Source organism: Ornithorhynchus anatinus, chromosome 8, assembly GCF_004115215.2.
Source record: "Ornithorhynchus anatinus isolate Pmale09 chromosome 8, mOrnAna1.pri.v4, whole genome shotgun sequence".
Classification (NCBI taxonomy): domain Eukaryota; kingdom Metazoa; phylum Chordata; class Mammalia; order Monotremata; family Ornithorhynchidae; genus Ornithorhynchus; species Ornithorhynchus anatinus.
In genome coordinates, this window is record NC_041735.1 from 50,982,556 (window position 1) to 51,001,958 (window position 19,403).

Genomic DNA, 19,403 nt, shown 5'->3' on the forward strand with positions numbered 1-19,403 from the left:
AGAATTTGAAGTGTGTGCCCAGGCATGTGGAAAAACCTCTGGGAGCCCTGGTTTTCTCCCCTGAACCATATCAACTTTTCAGGATGATAAATACATTTGATGATGACTTTGAGACCTACTTCTGTCTCCAGTGGAAACTTGCAGTTTGGGCAGAGAGGTGAGCCTCGCTGCTCTTTTGTTGAAACAAACCAACTTTCAAATAAGAAAGTTGGATGTAAGAAACCACTTTCAAGTTAAAACTAAGGTGCATGAGGAGCGAGGTGTCAAAGAACTTCTCTTTACTAAATCCTAAATGATCTGGCTCTCAGATAGTTCCCACCTAAAAGTCATTGTAAAGGCTCCCATTTGCTTTTCAAGTCTTGTCCCCATTTCTGAGTTCTTGACTCAGTTGAATAAATCTTATTCCTATTAATCCATTTGATCTTTTTTCTTCCTTTTCAGCCCAGCAACCCATCTGCCAGTCTATGGTAAGTCATCTGCACAACTGGAAAAGAGCCTCAGAAATGTCAAATTCCATCTCCCTTAAAAATGTCCCACCACTTTTTAAAAGGTTCTTCTTAGTTTATGTAAAAAAAAATTGGATTAAACACCCATATTTAACATGCTCTTCCAAATGTGATCTGACTTTTAGTTTCAAACTAAATAAAAACCTGCGGGGGCAGAATTCAGAACGGTTGTACTGATGCCAGGAAATTATTATTTCCATGGTTTTTTTAGTAGAAAAATTACATTTTATTCTGGATTCTGTATGGGATGAACTAATGCTTAGGGCCTGTCTGATCAGAATTGTGCCCTCTAAATTAAAGGAAGATGTATTATTTGAACAGAAAGTCTTTCAGATTTTTCTCTTCACCCTGTTCCCGAGTACAGCAGCACTTACTACAAGTCAGCTGGTAGGGAGAATGGATGTAGTTTGTGGCCACTAAAGAATCTCTGAGGCCTCATCCAGTTGGGTGGCAAAATAGGGCTTGGGGGAGGAAGCCCTTAAACCAAGCTAAGTGTTTTCTCCAGGGATGAAGAGGTACCATCTATTCCCCTATCAGATCAATCTAGGTGGCTACAGGAAAGCCTCTGGAATCTACACAAGCTGGCAGCAGGATTCGTAGGAGAGGACAGAGCCACTCTCAGACCCGAGTGGATTCTGTAGCCAATCAGGATACCTGTATGAAACATCATGGCCTTGCAACCTTAACTCTAGGAGGCTATCTAACAAATGCTAGGCAAATAAAACTGAATTACAATAAAAGCTACAAATCCAATCTCCTTTCATTGGATCGAAATCCAGGCTAACAGTCAATGGGACATTGATTAAAAAAGGACTATTAATAATGAAATTATTACAGCATACATTTCATTAATCAAAGCAAAGTGAAAGGGTTTTAAACATTTCAAGGAACAAAATGTAAAGAATTATTTCCCTACTCAGCTACCTCAACTAACTCTCTCAGTTGGGCTGCAGGAGAGGGAAGGGTTGCTTCAGTTCTAGTTCAGATGGAGAAGCAGCGTGGCTCAGTGGAAAAAGCCCAGGCTTGGGAGTCAGCGGTCAAGGGTTCAAATTCTGGCTCTGCCACTTGTCAGCTGTGTGACTGTGGGCATGCCACTTAACTTCTCTGTGCCTCAGTTACCTCATCTGTAAAATGGGAATTAACTGTGAGCCTCATGTGGGACAACCTGATTACCTTGTATCTTCCCCAGTGCTTAGAACAGTGCTTTGCACATAGTAAGCACTTAAATACCAACATTATTATTATTAGATTGTGATATTCAGGGGAGCCCTCTTTTGGTCTCCTCTGGTATGAAATGGCATCCAAATACTCCCTTGAAACCCTTGATTCTGGCTAGAGGGGGACTATTTTTTGCCCAACACCAGAGGCCTGGACTATAGGGAATCCAATGGTCCGCTAGGTTCCCTCCATGAAATAACACATCAACTCTTTGGGCTGAAAAACAACCCCCACCCCTTGGCTCAGAATGTGCAGAGGAGAGGGCAGCGAGGGTGGGTTCCATTTTCCCCTCCCCCGGAGGGGAACACAGAATGGTCAGTGACGAGAGCCCATCCGCCCACTCCCTCCCTGACCAGGGCCTGGCTCAGATCTGGGGAAGAAGTGTGGAGCAGAATGTCATGGGTTCTAATCCCAACTCCGCCACTTGAATGCTGCATCTCCTTGGGTGAGTGACTTCACTTCTCTGGGGCTCAGATCATCTGTAAAATGGGAATTGAGACAGTCTTACAAGGGACAGGGACTGTATCCCACCTGATTTGCTTGTATCGACCCCACCACCTAGTATAGTACCAGGCACATAGTAAGCACTCAACAAATACCATAATTATTATTATTGTCTTGGATCCTGGCATTACCTTCCACTTTTTACAGCATTCCTCATTGTGAGTTCCTTGGGGCATTCTCTAAAGGCAACCTCATTTCCACCATTCTTATATCTTTAAAATTGTTTCATTTTGGAACATTCAACTCTTCTGGGCTTCCTTCATAATAGTACTTTTTTTTTTCCAGATTCTTTTCAATTACACAAACTCTAAGCTTGACATGTTTGATTGAAATACATTTTCTTTTAATCATTTTTCTCTTGTGGACTCCTATGTCAATGGTGGGGGGGATTTTTTTTTAATAAAACCCAGAATTACAAGCACACGTGCATTTTAGCCTTTTTCCTTATTAAAAACAGTAAGTACACTTTTTAAGTATTACACTTACTTTAGCCAGTAGGAGGGCAGGGTTTCTTGGGGTTCAGTCTCTGGTGGAAAACTACCCAAATACTAAGAGTCTGGAATTTTATTCAAAAGGTGAAGGCAGTGCACCTTGAAAAGTGTTATGCACTTTATGGACACTCAGTGAGGACATGATGATGATGATGATGATGATGGCTGTAAAATTTTATTCCAGAAACAACTAACTTTCTGACAGACACAGTATTGCATACAGAATACACAAAGAGACTGAATTTAACATCTCAATAGGAAGCCAAAGGGAATTAGGTTGTAACCTTGATTCAATTAGCAAGAAATCATTTTAATTTAGGTAAAGCATACATAAAAAGTAAGTATAAGTAGCCATTTTGCAAGAGACTGGCATATACAGTTTATATTTTCCAAGAAAAGAGGAACTTGAGTAAAGTTATCAACCTGAATTGACAGAGGCAACTGGCTGTCTTTGGATTTTTAAATTACTTAAATTATCTTCTCAAAAATAGAAGTGATACATATGAAGAGCTTTTTTGCTTTTTCATGCATTTAGAGAGCTCTATTCTGATCTCTCTTTTATACCAGATTGGAAAGTCAACTGACAGTTTCTCCTATGAGAGAGAGAGAAAGAGAGAGAGCCCATTTACAGCATTTAATAAGACAAAGTGGTAAAGGAATGGGCCTTTCTAAAAGCTTACAAAAACGAATTTTCCATGCTACTAGCACAAGTGAAAGTATACGCTTAGTATCCATTAGTTTTTAAGTTTGGGGAAAAGCTAACTAAATGTTGGTTATTAGTGTACCTGGAGCATTATCAAAATGCTATTTCTGATATCTAATATCCATTTATTATGGGAAAGACAATTTTATGCACAGGGTCTTTCTCCACATTACCCCAACTTCAGTTGCTAACCCTGTAACGAAACTTGTCTATAACATTTTGAATAACCAGAGGAAAAACTGCAACCAACAAATGTTAATGTAAGATTCAGTTCAGGGGCCTTTTGACCCCCCCCCCCAAAAATACTATTTAACAGAAAATGACTCAGTCCCTTTCTTCCTTAGCCACCACATGCCATAATTTGACTCATTAAGTACTATAATTACTTTTGAATTATGAGAATCAGAGATTTGTCTCATGCAATCAAATTTGAACCAGGGACAAAATAAACTCCATTTAACCCTCCTAACAGGAGAGAGCAATTAGATAGAGGCAGTGGAGGATGGGATGAAGGGCCCTTGGGAAGGCAAGAAGGCAGCTTCAAGCCAGGTGCTTCGATTCCTGATGCTAAACTGGAGTAGGTTCTGTCAAGTGTCGTTCTGACAGAACAATCTGTCTTAAGACCACGATTTCACTGGCTACAAATACTGGCCCAGATCCAACTACCCAATTTACTCTCAAGTCGGGCCAAATATTACCCTGCAACACTGTTAGTCCCTGCACCCTACATTAACCAGATTGTGGAATATCTCCCATGTGGCTAAGTTTGAAGATATTCGATCATGCAAAGGTGCACACTAAAAGGCCAGAAATTGAAAGAAAAAAAGGCAGAGGTGGTACTTTGGTTTGCATATTTAGACAACTGAAAAAGATCATCTTGGCATTCTCTATTCTGTTAAGATTACTTGTTGTTAAGATTACATTGCATATGCTGCAGAGTAGTGTTTCAGAAGTTACTTCATCTATAAGTCACCAATTTCCTCTTTAATTAACCTCAGTAGCCATTACTTTTAAGTTTAAGAAAAAATGACATTTTCCTATCAATTCTATTTTCCCTCAGCATCACTGACCTCATTATTAATAAATGAGTGGTCCAGGGTACATAGTATATACTTGGTGGAAATAATAAAAACTCCAAATTCAAATATGAGCCACTACAAAGCTTGAGAGATGAGAGCCCATATTTTAGCAACATAACTATATTTACATAGCTCACTTCCCAGGAATAATCTTCCCACAATTTTAAATGAAAGATTTTACATTGTTAGCAAAATTTGTACCTAATCTACTACAACTAAAGTCTCACAAACCTCTAGAATATCCAATTCTCAAAAAAACAAAGACTGATTATCCCTTTAGTGGATTACTCAGGTTCTTTGCTGTTTACCGTCTCTATTCTCTCCACTTGTCTTTTGACCATTTCACTAGAATACTTTGAACAGAAGGGAAGGGAGGTATGTTTACACTAGCCAAAATTGTGATTTGTTGACAGATCCTTTAAAAAGCTATGAAACTACTAGCTAACATTAGATTTCTGAATTTTCAGTGCATTTACCTTACCTGTGGTTATAGAAGGACAAGGGTTTGGTGTAGTTTCAAATATTTATGTGATTCTATGCTTTAAAGACCAAGAAAGTGGCAGCACTAGTTCTTAAGTTATTTGTGATATAACTTGACATCTTATCTATTTTTTCAAACCAGTTCCATGAAAATTCCGTATTAGCAGACGTCACTGTAAATAATTCCCTAAAATGAAGGACATCAGAAGGAAATCATATATTCAGTAGGTTTTAAGCATATTACCTTTTTATCATATGGAAGGGGACTCTGGTAAGGGGGTAGCATAAAAACCCCCAAAACATTACTACCTAACTTCATTCCCTTTATTTAGATGGGCTCCCAATTTAGAATTGAGGTTGATATTTTGAAAGAAGCTTTTGCTTTCTGAATTGTCATGTTCAAGCAGAGCCAATGGTCCAATAGTGCCTAATACTTAATGCTAGGGTATGAATTATGGGGTTTAAAAAATTCAGGAGATAAGTAATGATTACCTATGTTTAAAGAAGTTTCAGATACAAATTCAAGTTTAAATTTCAAAAATTTGGGTAATGTTTTAGTTTTTATTTTTAGGATTCACATATACAGCCACATCTACATGGAAAGTATTTATTCAGTCCTATTCTCCTTTCTGGCATTTGCAGATGACACTAATGATTACATGAATGCTCAAAATCACACCTACTGGTTGGGATATAGCAATGTTAAGGCAATCTTGAATCAATCCAACATTTAACAGTTATCTGGATTTTGAGGTGAGGTTTGTATATTGGAGTGAAAGTGTGTCATTTGCAAATGAGATAAACAAAAACTGAGCATGGGTATCAGTTACTTAAACTTCTCATTCTGAAGAGTCTGGAGAAGGGAAAATATTTCAGAAAAAAATAAAAAACCTTCCAGAAATCACATTGCCATAATGTCACTTCTATTGCTGCAGTAGAAATGTTAACAATTTATCACCCGCATGTGCTAAACCAATTTAGGCTGACTGTGGCAGAATTAGAATGGTCTCAGAACTGATGATAGATTTTCTTAAAGTTTTCACTGCCAAAATTGACTTAGCAGAACTGTTACAAAATGATGCAGGGAGTAGAAATTAGGCCAAGTAAAATCAATACTCTACTTTCAGGACCAGATTGACATAAGTGTAATGGGAGCAACTGCATTGTGTCCCACACCCATAGATATCCCCTGTAGATACTTAGGTAGGCCAGCATTACCCACTTCAAACAGCTCACAAAAATTTTTTACTTCCATTTTATTGCACTAATTGGCTCGAGCAAGATAGGAGTTAAAATTCCTCAGCTCCTCAGACATACCAATAGACTTCAAGTTAGGTGTTTACCACCCTTATCTTTTGTGTTTACTGAAAGAGACATTGGATACCATGAGAACTCATGGTAAGTATTGTTGCATTGTACTCTCCCAAGTGCTTAGTACAGTGCTCTGCACATAGTAAGTGTCCAATACCATTGTTTGATTGGACAGTTCCTAACATTTTGCTTTGAGAGACCCTGCAGTTTCTTTTTTGAGCTTACTTTTAGCAAAGTACAACATTCCACTCTTGTTCCCTGCATGTTCTGGCAAGTTAGTGCCTAAATTCAAAGTATATTTTCCGAATTCACTCATTTCCATTTGTCTTCAAAGAAAATGGTGTCTGAATTTAAAATACTTCAAACATTTTTACTGTAATGTCCATCATTAAGAATAGCAGAATCTTTTGTTAATTTTTATTTTGCTAATCATTGGGCTATTTGCATACTAAGTACAGGACAGGTTCTGAAGTTTCTCTAATTTATGAACCAAACCCCTTATTGTTTTGAGTTCCAGCCTCCTTGACCTAATCCAATACTTCAATCACAAAATATGGAAAAAATTCACTGTGATGACTTTGTAGTACACTTCTAACCACACTGCATTGAAAAAGAACCCTCAAGCTTCTGGCACACCTCAGTGGAGAAAGAGGGGAAAAAAGAATGTCAGGCCTAAGCCTTTTATTTTCCTTATAATTGGATCATGATTGCATTCACAAGGCTTAAAACTTCATCACCATAATAATGCTAAATTGGAAGGTGCACAAAAAGGGAATGTTCGACCAGAAGGCCCAGAACAGGGGCTATGAAAACTTTGTAGCCCAAGCATCACCTCAAAGATCAATGTTTCTACCCAACTCCAAAAATCTAAAGGATCTTTCTGCATTAGCATATTTGGTCACATGTTCAAAGAGTGACTTGAGTTGCCAATGAACAACCCCCTTCCACCCCTACAATTTAACAGAAAAATCAGATGTGTGGCATGGATTGTAAGGATTTAATGTAAAAATTCAGGTTAGGAACTAAGATTAATCTATGAAAATGCACAGGTGCAAATTTGCCTTGCAATTTATACAGCACACCAAAACTTGGGAGACTTCTTAAGGGTGAAGGGGCTAACAACTTCCATCAAACAGCAGAACACGAACAATAAACTATTGGTCTCTGGATAAGATACAAGAAGAAATAATGCTAATTCATGGGAGTTCACAAAATATAATCCTAAAGTGAAACTTTTCAGGATCTCTGAAAAATGATCAGCTCTGAGATGAAGTTGCACCCATGTACCTTTCAAGTTCAGACCTGGGGATACTTTAGAAATCATCCTATTTTTAATGGCATCCCAAAAATTTTACTAAAGGGAAAAAAAACTGTATTCAGGCTACCACTTTTTGGCATACGGCCTAAATATCATTGGACATATATGGCTAAATCAGTACAAGATTTTTTTTTATGAAATAGAAGAATGAGTAATGTTAAGTTTGCTGCATGTAAGAATTCATTAAACTAATGCAATTCTGGCATTTTCACAGTTTGAAAATCAAAACACACCTGAAAAGTTCAAAAAATAAATAAATCATATCATGGGCATTTACTGAATATTTGAGGCATGTGTTCAATTTCACCAAGGGTTTTGTAATGGACAGAATGGAAAAATGGAAAAATCACTTTAAAAAATAATTGGTACAAAAATATTTGTAAAATTAAAACAGGTTAAAATGTTAGAGTAGTTATAATTGAATCAGCTAAAACAAGGCATACCAATGATTTCAGATTGGACATACACAATATTCTCTATCCAATATATCTGCAGGGCTCCATATGTATGACACCATTCTCTTCTTCAATCAAGCCCAGCAGCAGATATTTAAGCAATGGAGAAATGTACACCATGCATCAATTCTATTCTTCTTGTATCTATCCTCTTTATACTATGAAGTCGTTCCACTTTAACAGATTAACTTAGCATAATAGCTTCCTACAACTGTAGAACCATTTTACAGTTACTAAGTATTTCTTAGCTCAACCATTTCATCTAAGAAAATAAATTTTCTTAAATTTCTTCTTCAGTTAATATGCACCCTTCATTTTGCAAAGTGCTCCTTATATAGCAAGCTATAAAATAAGTTTTAAACCATATCGCACTTCTAGTAAACCAAAATTTTCAACTACATTTAAGAAATTTAGTGTTCAATCTGAGAACCAGATTTATAAACGAGTGAATTTCCTTACCTTGAGGGATTGTTGTACTTTAACATTTCAAAAACCCCATTGAGTAGCATCTTTTAGAATGCTATACTTTTGAATAAGAACACACCAACAGAAAAGCCTTTTAAACAACTAACCAAAACTGGCTTTAAATCCAAAGTGGATATTCCTCTTAACTGAACTGACCTTACTTAAACTCTTAAATGGTCTCTGTTGTGAAGCCCTATCCTAGTGTGCATTAATAAAGTGATGATCGGACTTTAGTGCATCAATTAAGTTTTGAAAACATTATCTGCCACAACTTAATGAGTTCCAGAAGTCTCCTGGAATGCAATTTAGTTCCTAAGACTGCTGACAAGATTGTGTGGGTGAGAAACATCCTTGGGGGGAGAAGGATAAAGTGAACAAAAAATAGACCATCAGTTCTTAGTACTTCTCTAATAGAGACATTACACAAATGTCAACCTTCTTTACCAACTAGTTGTGCCAGAGCTAAATTTATAATGAAAAGATGGGAAAGACGAGAGTTTAATAAATCTTTCTGAGCCGAATACTAAGAAAATACTAGAAAATCTTTCATTGGCTAATAAATACAAATTTAAATATAAGAATGCAATGAATTAATTAATCTATATGCTGAGAATAAATACTTTATTAACTGATTACAGTTTTAAAGACTAATATTTGAAACGATCATTGAATGTGGAAAACAAAGGGGTGTGTTAAGGCTGAGCCATATATAGAGACAAGTCTGTAAATTGTAACTCTTTACATTTTGATAACCTCTGCATTGTTCTTTTATATATTTAGTAGGTTTGCCCTGCCTGCAGTTGATGAAGGTCAACTTGTCAATATTTCTGTAAGCAATATCGCAATCAGCATTTACTGAACCACAATCTATCATCGCATATGAAATGTGATAGCTTTCTCAGCATATTCCATTTGTGGCAGTAAATTTATTTGAATTAATTTATTTTGGTGCACAAAATAGTTAACAACTGATTATCTTCTTTCTTCCAGCAAAACTAGCAGGTTAATGTTTACAATTTTAATTTAATAACCATAACTAAAAGGGATGGGGATTCAAAGTCAGTCAAGTGCCCTGCATATCCTCTCACCTCCCTTTCCCACACCCTCCTGTTAACAGCCTTTTCGAATACATTTTATCAAATGGATATGTTGCCATTTTACAAATTATTTTGAGTTTGACAAAACCCCACAATTACTTCTTTATGCAAAGTGGCAATGCAAACAGTAGTCCTACATAGTGTAGTATAATTTTCCATCTGTACATCTCCCTTTTTGTAAAGTTGGGCAACAAAAAATGACATATTAATTTTGTCCTTCTGAAATAGCATTTCTGCTCCCTAATTCCACTTTTGAAGGAAAAGGCAGAGGCAAGTTTACATTATCCCAGAAAACTGAATAAATGGCTTTATTTGGTATCTTCAAGATGCTTCTCCTTCTGAAGGGGATGTAGGTGTGGTAGGAGAGACCATATCCGGTTTTCGTGAAATTCTGTCCAATTCTGCTTGAACATCTGTTAAGACAGGCTTCTGGCCTATGGAAAAAAAAACAACAACCAAAAACCACTCAATTGAGTTTTCTTTCCCCATAATGCTCCTAATAAGAACTATTTTTATCAATTCAACTTACTTACTGTTCCAAATCAAATTAGAGGCTGCAGAGGTGTTTGGTTTAAATAGAGGTAGGTTGCATTGTTTAACAATAGTAAAAACAGTTTAAACTGTGAACCCGTCATTGGGGAGGGATTGTCTCTATCTGCTTGCCGAACTGTACATTCCAAGTGCTTAGTACAGTGCTCTGCACATAGTAAGCGCTCAATAAATACTATTGAATGAATATTGGGAACCACGTTAGCCCTGAAACAACACCAACATTCCCCTTTGCGTCTGAACTGCGTCTTCTACAAAAACACTCTTTCTAATCAACTTGAACTGCTTCTTTAACGTGTTTTTAAATTGATTCCATAATATGAAAATTCCATCCCCTGCTCTCAATAGCTTAAATTCAAATTATTCACTGTATGTGGTCAATCGTACCTGATTTTTTTGCAGAGGGTGGTAAACTGCTACTTCCACCTCCACCTCCACCTCCAGGGCTTCCACCACCAACTCCAGGAGTACCCGGAGAGCCTGTCTTTTTACTCAGCAAACTATTGAAGAAATTAGCGAGGACTCCTTCACTTGTAGCTCCAGCTAAATTAGAGTGGATTTGAAATGAAAATGAAAACTGATTAAGAAAGAGAAATGCAATCAGTTCTTCACCAAGAGCTTGATTTTGAGATAATAATAAATAATAATGTTGGTATTTGTTAAGCGCTTACTATGTGCAGAGCACTGTTCTAAGCACTGGGGTAGACACAGAGGAATCAGGTCGTCCCACGTGGGGCTCACAGTCTTCATCCCCATTTTACAGATGAGGGAACTGAGGCACAGAGAAGTGAAGTGACTTGCCCACAGTCACACAGCTGACCAGTGGCAGAGCCGGAATTCGAACTCATGACCTCTGACTCCAAAGCCCGTGCTCTTTCCACTGAGCCATGCTGCTTCTCTATGTTGCATCTTGGTTAGGGTAAGTTCTTTATTACTCAGGTTATTCAAATATTAAACTCTTCTATTAGAATGGTTGTGAGTAATGAGAAGAACAAACACTATAAATGCTAAAAGAAATGAAAGCGATCAACAGAAGATGCACCACATAGTATTTGTATTTTTCCCAGAAAAAGATACCTTTCATATTTGGATCAATTTTTTTCGACCCAGCAGGAATAGGAGACACACTGGCAACATTGGATGAAACTGATCGGTTTGGGGTTCGAGGGGAGCCTCCGGGAACTCTGGGTGAGGCATCCTAAATTAAAACAGAAGAGATGGAGTTTACAAACGGCCAAAACCTTCTCAACGGACAGACTATTTCACGGGAATTCGCACAAAATATTTGGAGTTCTACTGGTAACTACAACTCACTGCACTCTCTCCACAAATAAACAATCCTGGTCTCATAGCTACAGGAGGACACTAGGGGGAAACCAGAGTTGAGAATACTTGGATTTAAATATGATGCTTCTGTGAATGGGAACAGTGGGAAGAATGGCAGTAGTAAAATAAAATGGAGGGATGTTAAAGGAACCATTTGAATAATGTCTCTGGAGGTCTTTGGAAGAATGATACTCGAAAAGCATAAATATATTTTTTAAAGCAAACCTAGAAACACAATTATTTTTAAGTCAAATTCAGTTTAAAGACTGAGATGTCTTGTGGCCCATAAGGCACACTAAAATTTATTCTCCTGCATTATTTTAGTAGTTTTGTTAAATATACTAACCACTGGCCTTCCAGCTGCAGTTGGTGGCTGCTTTGCTAACTGGGACTGAAAAAGAAAATTTGATTTAGACATTTTTATCATTTAAATATTTCTGCCACATCATGCACATGGCCTGTCATATAATACAATAACAACATTCATTCAATATTCATTCAATATTCATTCAATAACACTACAGAATTTGTAAAAAAAAAAAATGCTAGTCATGGTAATATCATAAAACCATTAATGGTTACACTTTTCCATAACAAGAAGTTCTTCAAGAATACAACAAGTGTTTAAGAAAATTCATGACAACAATTACTTATTAAGCATTACTTGACCCACTTCCAAATGAAAGTCAATGTACCTGCTGCTTCATAAGAAACACTTGGTCATCTTCTGCTACAATTTCTTTCTCATGAACAAACTAGAATAAGAAACAGTGAATAGTTCAATCAGTATGTCTTAAGTTAGCCATATATAAAAAGCATTCAGAAACAGGTGCAAAATTTTAATTTTCACAGAGGTAACAGATATAATATGGAACATAGACCAATATACCTCAAGGCTATAATACTATAGTTTGGTCCCAGTGAAATACCCATACTATTTTACTTTAGTAACAGGATCTTTTGCTAAAGTGCCAGTGTAATAACATTAAAAATACTTTAAAAATAACATTAAAAATTAAAAATCAGTCAGTGGTATTTATTGAACACTTTAATGTGTGCAGTGCACTGTACTAAGCATTTGGGAGAGTATAGTAGAGGTGGTAGACATGATCCCTGCCCAAGATGAATTTACACTCCAGTGGGGGAAACAGACACTAAATTACAGCTGGGGGAAGGAACTAGATATAAGCATATGCACATAGGTACTGTAGGGGTGGGAACTGGGTGTCAAAGTGCTTTGGTGGTATAAACCAAATTGCATAGGTGACACAGGGGGACAGCGTGGGGAGTTGAGTTTAGTCAGGGAAGGCTTCCTGGAAGAGAAATCATTTTAAATAGGGCTTTGAAGATGGAGAAAGTGGTGGTCTGTCAGAAATGAAGGGGGAGGGAGTTCCAGGCAGGAGAGAGGAAAGGGCCAAAGGTGCCAAAAGATCAAAATGGCACATCCTGCACCCTAAGGACCAGAGGGTCAAAATGATACACCCTGCAATGTGAGGACCACGGGGATGCTACTTGTTTCCATGGAATCAGCAGCCATTAGAATCCTACATAAGCTAAAGAATAAATGGGGTTGGTTCCAGCTGGCACACCATTTTGGGCTTCCTCCAGCCAAGTGTGGCAGCTCATCTGGAAAGAAAACAGCCGAGGCACCTGCACATGCAACTGTTAGGTCTTACAGTCAAGTACATGCATGCAATGCATTCATCGCCTAATCCCAGCCACAAGCAAGGTTAGGCACCTAGGATCTAGTTGGGGCTTCAGAACAAATATAGGTTGTCTTTCCCGGGGTTTGGTTTAAGCCCATGTTTGTAGTCATTTGAGAGCCTGTTAGCCTGTTTCATGACTGCTCTAGCTTTCCACCCATTTACTCACCCTTATCTGTCCTAATAATAATAATGATTGTGGTATTAGTTAAGCATTTATTAAGTGCTGGGGTAGATAGAAGATAGGATAGATAGTGCACAGGCCTGGGAGTCAGAAGGTCATGGGTTCTAATCCCAATTCTGCCATTTGTCTGTTGGGTGACTTTAGGCAAGTCACTTCACTTCCCTGTGCTTCAGTGCCCTCATCTGTAAAATAGGGATTAAGACTGTGAGCCCTGTGTGGGACAACCTGATTACCTTGTATCTACCCCAGCATTTGAAGAGTGCTTGGCATATAGTAAATGCTTAACAAATAGCATCATTATTATTATCACCTGAAAATGGAAAATTACACTTTTGCTCACTTTTTCCCCTTAGAGTGTTTTCTAGTGTTCTAGGTTGGAGGCAAAACTAAACCCTCTGTGTCTGGGGAAGAAATCAGATTGGTAAGGCCAGCAGGAATGTAGGAATGAGTTTGGCCCATAGGCCAGCATGGCATAGTGGATAGAGCATGGGCCTGGGAATCTGAAGGTCATGGGTTCTACTTCTGGCTCTGCCGCTATTCTGGGGTGTGATCTTGGGCAAGTCACTTCAGTTCTCCGTGCCTCAGTTACCTCATCTGTAACAATGGAGCCTGTGAGTCCCACATGGGACAGGGACTGTGTCCAACCAAATTTACTTGTATCCATCCAGTGCATAGTACAGTTACTGGCACACAGTAAGCACTTAACAAATGCCACTATTATTATTATAATCAGGTGGGACACAATCTCTATCCTATATGGGACTTACAGTCTTCAAGTAATAATAATTATTATTATTATTATGGCATTTGTTAAGTGTTTACTTTGTTCCAGGCACTGCACTAAGCACTGGGATGGATACAAGCAAATCTGGTTTGGACACAGCCCTTTGTCCCATGTGGGGCTCACTGACTCTACCAGGACAACGGGTACTGAATCCCCATTTTGCAGATAAGTATATTGAGGCACAGAAAAATGAAGTGACAGTTACCCAGTTGGCTATTGGAGGAGTCAGAATTGGAACCAAGGTGTTCTGACTCCCAGGTCTGTGCTCTTTCCACTAGGCCACGCTACTCCTAAAAAAAGCACTGCTTAATTCCCACATAATACATTATGTCAAGAGGTCAAAAAAAATGCAGTAAGCCAGTCAAACATTGACTAGCTTTCTTCTTGAGATAGATGACAGAATCAAAGTGTTGGGAAGGATCTTATGGACCAGACCCCTGCTTCCTCCTCTCCCCCTTTTCCTCATCATATTACTGAGAAAAGAGTACGAAGAGCACAAGCTGTCCTGTCCAACCCTACCTCAATGCAGAGGGTGTCTGTTCTCCCTGCAGAGCAGGAAGGCTTTTCTCTGTGGGGATGAACAAGATATGCTGAACAATCCCTGAACAATAGACTCACATCAAAATGCAGAATTGTTACAAACCACCAATCATGTAAACCCCAGAACTATGGATATTTTCCTTCATAATATGCACAAAAAAACCTCCAGGTAATTCAATACTTCTAGGTAAACTGAGTTACATGCTGGGAGTCAGAAGCAACATTTATGAATATAAAGTATCAATAAAGACAGTAATTTTGACAGCAGAAGCTTGGTTAGAGAGCCATTCTTTAACTCCAAGAGAAGTGGGCAATATTTGTTAAGATTGAAAGAGGAAGATTGGTGACAGTAAATATACGGTTATTACAGCCATGCAATGTCTGGAGAACCAGTATAAGGGGAAACAGGATCAAAAGGGAGCAGAGGAAAAGCTGCCTTGTCTTACACTTTCCTCTTGTGTTGGCAGGCACTATAAGGGGCCAAATACACAAGGTCAAGGGAGTGCATGAGGTGAGATGAACAAAATGGTCAGCATATTGAGATGGCGCTCATTAGGGGGCAAAGTCTGATCAATGTTAAAAAAGCGTTCCTTAATTCTTCTGGCACTGCCCCTTGCCTATCCCTGGCCTAGAAAATCTTTGAACTGAACCAGAAACCCCATTTCTTTCTTTACCTTCCTTGCAACCACTATTAACACAAGAAACCTAAATTACTCAAAAATCCAAATTCTGCTTAATGTGATTAGGTATGGAGGATGAGGAAGAAGCTTTTATACTATGGCATGGTTAACTCACCCTCTCCCTATGTGCTGTTCCTGATGTAGGAGGGAGAGGGGTGAGGGTAAAAAGAGTAGCTCCCTGTTATATGTGATGCATTGAGATTAGACTCCTTAATTAGACCCCACAAAAATAAATGACTAAATTAGCATAGCCTCCCCTTTATTGGAAATGTGTGGAATAAACATATCTGACTGAGCAAATTGGTGTAGACATGGAGATTAAATGACATGCCATGACAATAATAATAATGATATGACAAATGACATGGGCAGCTCACCTAAACTGCCTCCAGCCTTAAATTTTAATTTGGACTTGCTGATTGACCTGTCAAAAATTCGAGTCTGAGCAAGAAGCATGAAGTGATTCCAACGTTCACTTTCTCCCATGTTTAGAAACATTTGGATAATGTAATTAAACTAAAACAATTCTGAAAACCTCAAGCATTTCTGTAAAACTGTAGTCAATAGAGTTAAAACAAATAAACCATCTTTGAAGAAGAAATCTTCAACCCAGTTGTAAAGGAAGCCCTTCAGTCTTAAAACTAGTTGCCATTTGTATGGTTAGCAATTACAGAGGAAGAAAATTGCTAACAACAAATTGTAAAATACTTTTGTTGCTGTAAATAATCCAATCTTCCTTATCAAATTAAATTTCTTTCAACAGACACCCATTTTGGAAGAAATTACATAGAAATAATTCTTGGTTTCCTCTGGAATCAATAAAAAATCAATTTACCTTCCTGACTGGTGGTTTTATTATGATATCTTCAAAGCTGTCTTCTGCTTTCAATGTTTGAAAATTTTCATGTAAAATTCCTATCTTCTTGTCATTATCCCAACCTGCTGGGCTAAAGATTAAACACTAGAATTACTAGGTCTTCCAATCCTAAACAGGTGTCCTCTTTCACAAAACAATCAAAATTGAGCTAAAATACCACTTACAATTTTACTAAGCCTAATCAAAACCATCTTCCAGTTTTCATTAACATCAGAAACACTTGTTTTTACTAGAAACCTATTAGAAGGTTCCAGTTAAAATATTCACTGTACAACTGCTTCAGTTTTAAGGCTCAGATAGAAGCACTTGAATGCCTTTGTTCACAATCAACCTCTAATCTTAGTAGAACCATAACTGAGCAAATCAAATGCTTCCAATTTGAAAATTATCCTAACACACACAAGCCATTTGTTAATTCATATTTGAAAAAGTACTAGGGTTAAAAGTCACCCCCCCGCAAATCACCACCACTGTATCATGCATTTAAGTACAAATACACACTACTCAAATAATTATATTGATAGATGCCTACAAAGTATTTGCTGAATGTAAAGTACTTACATAAATACTGCATCTTTTTCCACAACAACAGCAGGTATTTTGAAAGGAAATCCATATAATTTTTGAACAATGTATTTGTATACTAAATCTATATTTTTGTTTTCCTTTACTGAAGTGTAAATGAGTGCGGCACCATCTGAATATATTTGTTAAAGAAAAATTATTTACTTGGTTAAATTTAACCCAAAGGACTGGAATAAAATAATCTGTGTTCTGTAGAATGCTTACCATAATGTTATATATTTGGACTCTAAATGCTAAACCTTTCCTCATAATAGCTGAGTATATACACATGACGATTATATAATTCTAGGTTTTAAAAGGATACACTGTAAACAAAACTTCCGGATATGCGACTGGATAAAGTCAAAATGTTCGTCTCTGTAGTCGTGCTCTTTTTCCAACACACTAATGGCATCACACTGTTAGGTTAAAAAAAAAATTATTATTAGATTCTGACTAGGGTACTCTGCCACTCTGAATAACAGCTGAAAGAAAATCAAAGAGAATTAAACTATCAAAAAGATTCTACTAGGCAAAAATGTACCTTAAATATTTCTGTGGGCAAATATATCCCTTAAATATTTCTTTACATGATATATTTAGGCTCAACAAGGTTTATCTGCAATTTGAGACAATCAATAATACCAGATGTTTTGCCTAGACCTAGAACATCTTCAACATTGCATCTTGATATTCCCAAAATACCATTATGTACAGGATCTTTTCAGACTTTATAAATACAATAAAAATGAAATAAAAGGAAAGAAGCAAAAGGAAGAGTGGGATTAGATTGCAGAATTAAAAGTGAGAAATCTAACTTTATAAAATCAATTCTAACTTTTACTCAAAATTCCTCTGTGGTACAATATAAACAATTTCTCCCCAGACAATCAGGTTCTTAAAGAATTGAGTGATAAAATAATGGAACTCAACACCATACATTTATGATATACTTGCTGCCTGAAGAAATGAAATGAGGAGGAGCTACTGAATAATGGACCCATTTGTTACCTTCAGTTCATCAGTTTGCAAAGGCAGTAGAGTACACCTGAGTTCTCGCATAATGCAAGGGTTGCATTCTTGCAAAACCTGGCAACCCTCGAGAAGGAAAATTTGAATTCTTGTACTCATCCATGTCTGACACTGCACAAATGTTCAACTGGTTCTGGGTCTCTGCACAAATGTTCAACTGGTTCTGGGTCTTCTGACACCATACTGTGCTGTACTCAAACGGGGTCATGCCGTTGGAAGAACTTTCCCTAATTCCCAAACAGCATTTCAGCCAAAATGCATTACGGCATTATTGAGTGTTCATCAATTTGGACAACAGCACCCATTCCTTCAGTTTGCTAATTCCGGTCCAAATTACACTAAACTCCCTCCCATCCTTCAGCACTGAACAATAGAAAAATGGAATTGAATATGGCAAACAACAATTAGATGAAAAACAAAAGTGCAACTGCTTCTTTGCAGAATACTGAACTGTTTTACAAATGAGGGTCTGTATGATGAGGCACTCACTAATTTTCTATTTTTAGTTGTTATTGAGGAAAAAATAAAAGGACAGGCTTAGAGGATTTAATATGTAAAAACTTTGGCAAGGAACATATAATCAGAAAAATATATATTATTCAGTTAATTTTTTTTAAAAAATATACCCAAACATTATATGTTTGAAACTTCAAAATTTCTCCTTTTCATTTGGAAAAGAATTATTTTTCCAGAACAAAATATACTCATCAGTGATCGCAATTTTCTCCTTACTTTGAAGGGTATATGATAAATTCAGCTGGTTTATATAGGATAAAGGTACTACAAAAGCACACAATTCACCACTTGACAACTAGTCCCATATAGCTTGAATTTGAATTTATATTTTCTTCAGAGCTCATCAACTTTCATCAAGACCACATTGGCCTGACAAATATTTAGTGGCATCAGGGCTTTAGCAATCACACACTGCTATACTCATTTGAATACCTCATGCATTTTTCCATTCATTTTTGTTTTTAATTCTCAGTGTGTCTCAAATTGGCACAGTATACACTACTCAAACTGTGTGTGGTAGTCAGAGACCAATGTTTCAGGAACCTGGGATGGGCTCAAGGTTTTGAAGAATGGGAGAAGGAATCCCTGGAATTCCCAGTCCAGGATTGCAAATGGGTTTCAGGCATTCCCTTAGTGCTTAGATGTTTGGTGACTCCTAATCATCTAACTCTGGTTAAAAGGCAGTTAAAACTGAAATTCTCCAGGAAATGGAGTTTAGTCCAAGCTCAGAAACTGAACTCAGGCATTATCTGGCTCACTCTGCCATCTCATATTCAACCTAGGAAGCAAATTAGTTATGTCTTGTGCTAATTTTGCTCTCCCATTTGGAGTTCAGGGTTGCAGATCAGCCAGAATCTATCTGGGTCCTGATTCTGACCTTGGCTTCAGTGAATCCCTCTGAGTTCACCCATGGTTAGAAACAAGATCAGATGACTTTTCAAAACTTGACTTTTTTCCCTACAAAACTGAGAATCAAAAATCAGGGCACTTGTCTTATTTTACAGCACACCATACTCAGAAA

The 19,403-nt window shown here is 37.4% G+C and overlaps 1 protein-coding gene across 1 annotated transcript in view; it reads right to left on the reverse strand.

The window, feature by feature from the left end:
• Positions 1–2,869: 2,869 nt before the first annotated feature.
• DYNC1LI1 (dynein cytoplasmic 1 light intermediate chain 1) overlaps positions 2,870–19,403 on the reverse strand; it is a 41,257-nt gene continuing 24,723 nt past the window's right edge. Inside the window, exons 6-13 of the mRNA XM_029071416.2 lie at positions 17,160–17,253; positions 16,832–16,967; positions 16,229–16,340; positions 12,198–12,257; positions 11,849–11,893; positions 11,254–11,374; positions 10,564–10,719; positions 2,870–10,061 (exon numbers count right to left, since the gene is read on the reverse strand). Coding sequence (XP_028927249.1) covers positions 9,949–10,061; positions 10,564–10,719; positions 11,254–11,374; positions 11,849–11,893; positions 12,198–12,257; positions 16,229–16,340; positions 16,832–16,967; positions 17,160–17,253 — 837 coding nt within the window. The 3' untranslated portion in view covers positions 2,870–9,948. The remainder of the gene's footprint in view (positions 10,062–10,563; positions 10,720–11,253; positions 11,375–11,848; positions 11,894–12,197; positions 12,258–16,228; positions 16,341–16,831; positions 16,968–17,159; positions 17,254–19,403) is intronic.